Source organism: Haemorhous mexicanus, chromosome 12 (assembly GCF_027477595.1).
Source record: "Haemorhous mexicanus isolate bHaeMex1 chromosome 12, bHaeMex1.pri, whole genome shotgun sequence".
In the NCBI taxonomy this organism is placed as follows: Eukaryota; Metazoa; Chordata; class Aves; order Passeriformes; family Fringillidae; genus Haemorhous; species Haemorhous mexicanus.
The window spans coordinates 18,289,270-18,297,468 of NC_082352.1; the positions used below are offsets into that span (position 1 = coordinate 18,289,270).

The 8,199-nt window shown below is 46.7% G+C and overlaps 1 protein-coding gene across 1 annotated transcript in view; it reads left to right on the plus strand.

Moving 5' to 3' along the window:
• The window catches only part of CMIP (c-Maf inducing protein), a 130,575-nt gene extending 124,418 nt beyond the window's left edge, over nucleotides 1-6,157 (plus strand). The window contains exons 19-21 of the mRNA XM_059857415.1: nucleotides 36-141; nucleotides 1,226-1,296; nucleotides 4,192-6,157. Of these exons, the coding sequence (XP_059713398.1) occupies nucleotides 36-141; nucleotides 1,226-1,296; nucleotides 4,192-4,245 (231 nt within the window). The 3' untranslated portion in view covers nucleotides 4,246-6,157. The remainder of the gene's footprint in view (nucleotides 1-35; nucleotides 142-1,225; nucleotides 1,297-4,191) is intronic.
• Nucleotides 6,158-8,199: the final 2,042 nt, after the last annotated feature.

Consider the following 8,199-nt stretch of genomic DNA (forward strand, 5'->3'; position numbering starts at 1 on the left):
AGCTCGTGTCTGACCCAGCTGTTTGTGCCCTGCAGTTCGGCGACGCGGGGCTGCGGCTCCTGTCCGAGCACCTCACCATGCTGCAAGTGCTCAACCTGTGCGAGACCCCCGTGACGGACGCCGGGCTGCTGGCACTGAGCTGTGAGTGACAAACAGGGGCTGTGGGGGACACTTGGATGGCTCCTGAGGAGTTGGTGTGGGTTTGGGCGGGAGGTGGATCTCTCAGAGCTACAGCGCTGCTTCTGCTGGGGTTTGGGACAGGCTGTGGCTGTGTTTGGGTTTGATTGTCCCTCCTCACTGCCCAGTCCTGCAGCTGTCCAGCTGTGGGATGGTGACCTGAGCCTGATGGCACTGGCTGGCCTCCTGTGGGCTTTGTCCTACTGCGCCATACTGAACTCTGGCTTCACTGATGGCACCTGTCCCTACCTTACGTGGTCACCAACTGCCCAGGGACTTCCCAGATGTCTTCCTGTGGTATCCCCTCTGGGTGGGACCTGCCTTTGTGCTGCAGGAAGTGAAGATTGCAAAGCCACCTGGCAGCTTCTCTGCAGCTGTGTGCAGCAGGTTCCCTACTCCTCCTGGCATTTTTTGTTCCTTCGTTTTTGGGGAGGTGAAACTCTCCCTGTTCTTGGTTTAAACAAGGCAAGGCAGAGCGAGGCATCCAGGATTCCCTGAGCACTGAGAGGAGCTCGATGTGCTGGAGTGAAACTCCCTCCTGCTCCCAGCAGTGCTTTGCAAACCTCACTGCTGGGTTTGGAGGGCTACTTTAATAGGCTTGATCCTACGCAGACGTGCCAGACAGGCCAGTAGTTATGGCTCATCTTAGGAAACTATTCTGCTAAGTACTGGAGCCTAAAATGGGAATGGGGGGAGGAGAGGGAGGCCTGCCCGATCAGCATGGCCCCTGTGAGCACCACGCAGAGCACTGAGAACGGGCACTATTCAGAATAATGTGCAGGAAACCGATTATGAGAAGTTGACTGAACTCCTTTGAAGTCAGCAGTCTTAAGCATATGCTTAATGGCCCTTCCTAAATAGGGACTTTTTCCTGGATGAGGGCCCAAACAGCTGTTTATCCATTTGTATTTCTATATTTTATGCTATTCAGCTTTTTCCTGGGAGTGCTGCACATAGTCGTGTCTTGTTTATGCTTTGGCCTACTGCAAGCATGATATTTTAAGAAAATGCAGCATGATCATAAATATATGTGTGTTTTCTCTTTCAGCCATGAAGAGCCTGTGTAGTTTAAATATGAACAGCACCAAACTTTCAGCGGATACCTACGAAGATCTCAAGGTATTTGTAAATTGCATCCTCTAAAGATGAGAAGTCTGTAGCAAGAGCATGGTGGTGATGCCTAGGGCAGGGAGAACTGGCCCTGTGGAGTGGGTAGCATGGAAGTTATCTGAAGAGGGTGAAGTGGATTATTTTGTGGATATAATGACTGAAAGCAGCATTGCAGCATTGTGAGGTTGCTGGCTTCAATGGACCCAGGAAACATATAATATACTGAAAGGAGAAGTATGAGATAGAATCAGCAGCTCAGTCTTTTTGCCTGTGCTATCAACAGTAAAGGCTTTATCAGTAAAAGTTTCATAAATGGATTGTTTCTGATGAGGATACAGAGACAGGTAAAATCTAGTGCACACCATATCCTGTACTGTTAACAGGACCAAAAGTAACTTGGGTGAACAGTATTGTGAAGCTTTGATTTGGAAAGCAAAGTGAGAACTGAAAGCATCAAGAAAGACGCAAATTTATCTTGACACCTCTAGGACTGGAAATGGGCTCTGAGCAGAAATGTCTGCACAGATGCCCAGTTCTGAAATTTGACATGTAATGTCTGGTTTTTCTGTAAGTTTATAACCACTTAGGCAAAATGGTGTAAAGACCCAGGATGGAGCCCCAGGTGGTTTCAAAGCTTGCCTGAGATGTGTTGGCTTTCATGACTTCACATGGACTTTGCTTTCATTCTGGTGGTGTGTGAGTTGCATCCCCAAAATCTTACCTTAGAGACCCAAGGAGTCAAGATGAAACTTGACATTTGCTTCTCTTGGATGTTGAAACAGATTGGGCCACATTTACTTAAAGGGTCACAACCTTGGGTTGAGTTTGAAACTTGAAGCAAGTCCTGTAACTGCTCTGCTTTCAAAATTCACTGCAAACGTCTATCTTTGGTTCTGTGTGGAGCCAGAGCTCCCTCAGGGACTCAGCTGCAATGCTGTTTGCATGGAGTTTTCAAGATCAAGTTTTAAAAACTTGTGTCACAACTGTATATGCAAAGAAGTCCTTGGAATTAACAGCTGGCTTGCAGATGGGTTCACACAATGGAGCTTGTATCGGGCCCCAGGCATTTACAGACAATCAAGGTCAATGCTGTATTTGGCCCAGGGCTCTGAAATTGCATCTATTGAAAGGCTCCCCTGGTCCCACCCCTGCTTCTGAGCCCCCTTTGCCACTCACTTCTTACTGAAACTCACATTTTCCTGACTGGTTCCCTCTGCTCTGGTATGGCATTAATAGTCCTTAGCGGCCACAAAAGAAAGTGACTTGCCAGGGCAAACAGCAAAACTGCCTGTGAGCAAAGTTCTGATGATTGCAGAGAATTCCAAAAGCTGAGAAAACAGGCAGGCATCACTTTTTCCCCTTTCACCTCTTCCGTGAGATTTATCTCGGTGGCCATTATTTTAGGGCTCTGTGTGTGTTTAAAGGTAGTAGTTTCTTTCCCTAGGGCACATGGTTGTAGGTTTGTTAAGAGCAGCTCAGCCTTCAAAGAGCCTATTTTTGATACAAATCTTTCCTCCTTCTCACACTGGTCTGCAAGAGCATTTGGGGCACAAGCCAGTGATGACATTTCCTCTCAGCTCCATCCCCCACCCCACTAAACACGCTTGCACACACACAGACACCCACATATGTACCAGGCAGGCTGAACCAGACAATAAATAAACACCCACTACTGAAGTCATTATTGCCTAACTGAAAAATTATTTGCTGGCAGTGTCTGTAGGATTATGAATAGCTCTTATCAAAATACACGCGCACATAAATCAAGGAGTGAGGTAATAATGACTCCTAGAAACTTCCAAGTCCTCAATTATGCCCTGGCCTAATTAAATGTGTTTATTTGTTTTGAGAGAATTAGCCATGCAGTTATGGTCAGGGAGCGTGGAAAGGGGATGGAGGAGTAGGAGCAAAGAGCTGATCCCTGTCTGCCTCGTGTGGGGTGATCCAGGCATGATATGGCCAAAAGCAGCAGAGTTGTGGAGGGGAGACCACAAAGACACCAAAAGTTGCTACTGCTCCATGAGTTGTTTCAGTACATGGAGGGTAAAATCAGCAGTGTGGAGGCTGAAGGAGGAACGTGTCTCTCTCTGCTGCAGTTTGAGTGCACCGCCTTCACGGTGAAAGTTGGACAGATATGTTCTGCTAAGCATTTGCATTAAAAAACAAGATGGGGGTCTGGTCTGGACCTGGTGGCTGGTGCATGGGTTTTAGGGCAGGTGGGACTTAGTTCCATGCGTCTGTAAGGGCTCGGCATCCTGTTCCTTTGCCACACCCACCTGCTCTGGCTCACTGCTGAGCTCAGCACTGGGCCTGGTGTGTCACGCCTCTTCCTGCAATTGGTGGTTGACAGATCAATCCTCCCAGTTGGCTGCGAGGTGCTCTGTCCCTTTCTATAGCCCTCCTCCAGATTTGGATATGACCTCTGAATTGAGTAAGTCCAGGGATTGTTTCCACACAGGAGCTCCCTGGCCAGAAAGCTGTGTCTGCCCTTTACCTCTCCTGGGCTGCCTGTCTGTCATCCTCACCACCAGCGGGGCTCTGTGCTTTCCTAGCCAAGAGGAGAAGGTGCTTTCATCCTCTTTTGGGAGCCCACATTCAAAATACAAGTACAATATTCAGAGCTGTGCAGGTCCCAGGCTTGCTGTCACTCAAAGTCACAGCACACAAAGTTTTTTTTGGCCTTTACCTACCTTGGGCAGCCAATCATCAACAACAGCGGGGCAAGGTGCTCTCCTTCCCCAGGAAGTTCTTTCACCCCTCCCTTCTCTGTTCCTCCTCCAGATTTGGATTCCACTGCTCTGTTAGATAAGCACAGGGAATGATCCCACACAAGAGATTTGACAAAAACCTTTTTTACCAGAGCCCTGAACACGTTGTTAATTCTGACCTTTCCTCCCCTCACAGGCTAAACTCCCCAACCTAAAGGAGGTGGACGTCCGCTACACCGAAGCCTGGTGAACTCTCCCTGCCTCCAACTCTTCTCTTTTGCTTCTTGTGAGAAGGAAAAGATTTTTAAAACAGACAGATTGAAACAAACCTGAAAATAACTTTTGGCCAATTCCTGTAGAGCAGTGAGTCTGGGGACTTGGTGGCAGGAGTTGTGGTTGTGGGGTAGGAGAGTGGAGTTGTGTGTGTTGGGAGGATGGGGCAAGCCTGGACCCCATCGGATTCTTTCAGCTTTGTGATTTCAGAATCAACATAATTTAAATTGAAAAGGAAGGAAACAAGCAAACAAAAAAAGGACTTTGTAGCAGCAAGAGGATTATAAAGAGGAAAAAAACACCTTTGTGGATTTTATTTGCCTTTGTGTTTTATGCCGTGTGGAGAAAAAAAAATATATTCCTTTGTCCTTACTTACCTGGGTTTCCTTGGCTGGCACCCAGCCAGCCAGAACTCCTGTTTCACCAGTTTTGCTCCAGAAAAATCAAACTTCAAAAATCTCAAGAGAAGAAAACCAAAACCAATATGATTTTCACCTCCCCTCATGTCCTTGCAGTTGTTATGCAAAGTAATTTTGTTGTACATAAGATTTACATAATGCACCTATTTAAGAAAATGGTTCACAAATAACAGGTCTGGGACCTGTCTTTTATTTATGAATTGTTAATTCTTTTACCCTTTTTTTGCGTATAGTACTGTATAAACTAGTTTGCTGTCTTGTTGTTATTATTATTTTTTTTAAGGAAATGTCCTCCTTGAAGAATTGCCTTTTAGTAATGCAAACTGTATTATACTCCCTCTTTGTCAACATTCATCGCGTTGTCTTTTTGATTTCAAAATGCCTCAAATGTTATCAAATAGGAAGGAAAATCTTGATCAAGGGGGGCGTGGTTGTTGGGGAAGGGGGTGCAGGGGTTAATAAAAGTCACAATTCCTTCCAAAGTCTGAAAATTTTCTTTAGTCTTTTAAGCCATGTCAGGTTTAAACAGGGGAGATGGGGACGTTTCTTTTGCCATTGGGGTGTTTCAAACTGTAGATTTTACGAGTTGCCTCCGTTGTTTTCTGTTTACGTCCGATATTTCAAAACAAGAAAAAAAAGCTCTCCCTCCACTTTGTGCATCAGCTTTTTCTGTTTTATTTTTTTTTTCTCCCCCTCCCCTGATTCCCTGCCCTGTCCCGTGCCCCCTCCCTGCCCTGTTCTGTGCACGCATTGTTCTGCATGTTCCTCTGGGGAGGCTGAGGAAATCGCGGTGTTGCTGATCCGATAGCTCTGACCTGTCTGTAAATGTGACTGCTACATTTTTCAAATTCCACAGTTGCTTAAAAGATGATTTTTTAAAAATTGTGGTTTCTTTTATAACTATGCTGTTGACCTTTTTTTTTCATAATGAGCCTTCATTGTACAGAGCTGCTTATTTAAAAAAAAATCAAACAAAAACAAAACAAAAAGAAGTTTTTTCCTCTGTTTAACACTTTTATTTTATTCTTCAGCACCTCAAGGTTTCACATACAGCCAATGTAATTTTTTATATAAATATATATATATTTAATCTTATTCAATGGAAAGCCAAGCTTTTTTGTTCAGGTTTTTTTGTTGTTTTCTTTTTTTAAAGTTTGTTGCTATGTAGACAACCCCATCCCAAATGATGTTGTTTTTCTCTTTTTTTCTTTTTTTTTTAATAATGAAACTGAAATTGAGTCTTAACTCATGTAGTGTGTCAGGTTTTTCCCTCCCCTTCAAATCCCACACTGTATGAAGATGCAGTATGGGAAGGAAGAAGAAGAAAAAAAAAAAGAAGAAAAAAATATGCCAACATTTTCCTTAGCACTGTTGCTTTTACCAATGGTTTACTACTACTGTTCTGTAGCTGTGTACAAAGAGATGTGAAATAATTTCAGGCAAAAATAAACTGTAAGTGAATATCTTTTAGCTGCGTGCTTTGTTTTTTCTTTGAAGGAGCCTTTGGCTGGCCAGTGATGTGGGGATGCTGTGGGAGGTGCAGGCTCCAGAGCAGGGGACCAGCAGGCAGCCAGGGTGTTTGCCACCCCTCCCCAGGCTTGAGGAACCACCATAGAGAAGGAGGAGAGCAGCTGAACTCTGTATGTCCTGTTTTGCATCCCTCCCCAAGCCTGTTTTGTGCACTGTCCCCAACCCTTGAAAGGTTTAAGGGGTCCTTGCAGTGGCCATCAAAAGAGTTGCATTGGTGAGGGGGTTTCTGTGCATTAAGGTGTATTTTAGGGCTGCCTCCAAAAGCAGGGATGTGCTGTGTTTGTGTTCTCCTGCTGTCCTGGATGAAGCCCTGTAGGGTGTGGGCTGGATGCCAGCAGGAGACCCAGCTGGAGCTCCACATCTCTGCCTCCATGTCTGCACAGCTACTGTGCTTCAGCTTTCAAACAAATGGGCCCCACTTGAAACCAACTCCTGCAGGTGTTCTGAGAGCTGCCTTTATCACCTGTGTTACCTGGCTCCTGTACTCTGACTTTATCTGTATTTCTGTTCTGTTCCACAAAAGAGACTTCAGGACATGGAGAAACACAAGGGTTTGTACCATGCTTCCAGCCAAGCTAAGAAGTGCTCACAGGATGGCCCTTGATAAAGAGAATAACTTGCTTGTATTTTTTTTTCCTTCACTGAAATCAGACAGCTGTAGCTGAGTCCGTTGGGCTTTTTGGGTGTTTCCCCTTGAGCAGGCACCACTGCATAAGGGCTGTCCTGCCCTGGCAACAGCAAGGACTTCATCCAGAAGAGCCAGAAATATTCCTGGTATGTTGTGTGAGGGACTGAAGAATCACCCAAGGAAGATCTTTAGGCCTTGCATGTTGGATACAGCTTCTCTTCCTGCTGTGGACAATGACCCATCCCTGAGCTCCCCAGGCTCTGCCTTTGTGAGAGCTGGCAACAGCATTTGGGTTCCACAACCTCGCCTGGGTTATCAGCCCTGGGAGAAGCCACAGAGCTTTGCTGAGATGCTACGTGGGTGACTTGGAGTGAGCAGGGAACAGGCGTGTGTGAGATGCCCCTTCAACACCTGCCCTGCTCCTGCCTTCTGCTGCAGCCTCCCAGAAACTCCTCCTCCGTGCTTCCTCCCTGCTCCTGACTCCTCAAACAGCAGATCTGCCCCTGCCATGGCAGCAGGCTGAACAAAGGCTGAGTGAAATGGGAGGTGGTCAGTGTGGAGTTAAGTAAAATGGGGCTTGGCTGGAGCCATCACTGTGCCAGGCAGCTGCCCTGGGTCTCAGGCCCGTGGCAGTGACAGAGCAGCCTGGTGAGGCTGTCTCAGGATGTGTCTGAGTGAGGATTCTCCTGTTGCTTACAGAAGGTGAGGATTAGATGTGCTGTAACGGAGATGCTGTGCCTGAGCTCGCACTCCGCTTTTCCTGAGCTTTTTGTACCAGAGCACTGGGCCTCGTGGCTGGCTGCTGGTTTCCCCTGGATAATGATGCCTTTCTGCCTGTGCCCATCTGCTGCTTGCTGCTGATGGAGCTGTTCAGAAGCCGCCTGGTTCCGTTTGGGAGGTGCCTGCAGCCCTCCTTCCCGGGGCTGGGAATGCCAGGGGCTGGTCTGACCCGCAGCTCTCGGCTTTCAACCCCAACTCGTGCAGTAGCTCTGATGCAAGTCCAAAGAGCACAAAGCCTCAGCACTGCTGAGTTTTGGGAGCAATTTTCTCCTGTCCTCATTAAAAGCCTGTGGTGTCCTGCCTTCCTACTGCTGCTTCCACTGCTCACAGCTACCTTTTGAGTTTCAGAAGAGCAAACACAGAGATGAATTTCACAAAGTACCTTTGCCTCCAGTTTCCCAGCTGTGTGGGCTCAGCTTATTCGTTGCTCAGAGAGAAATACATACTTAAAGTCTTGAGAATTCAGCATGGATTTGTTTGTAGGGGAGTGCTGAAACAGCTGCTGAAGCATTGTCTGGTGGATTTTTACCAGGTAAGAGTTTGGCATGTCTTGTTCATGGGACCCAGGTGGAGG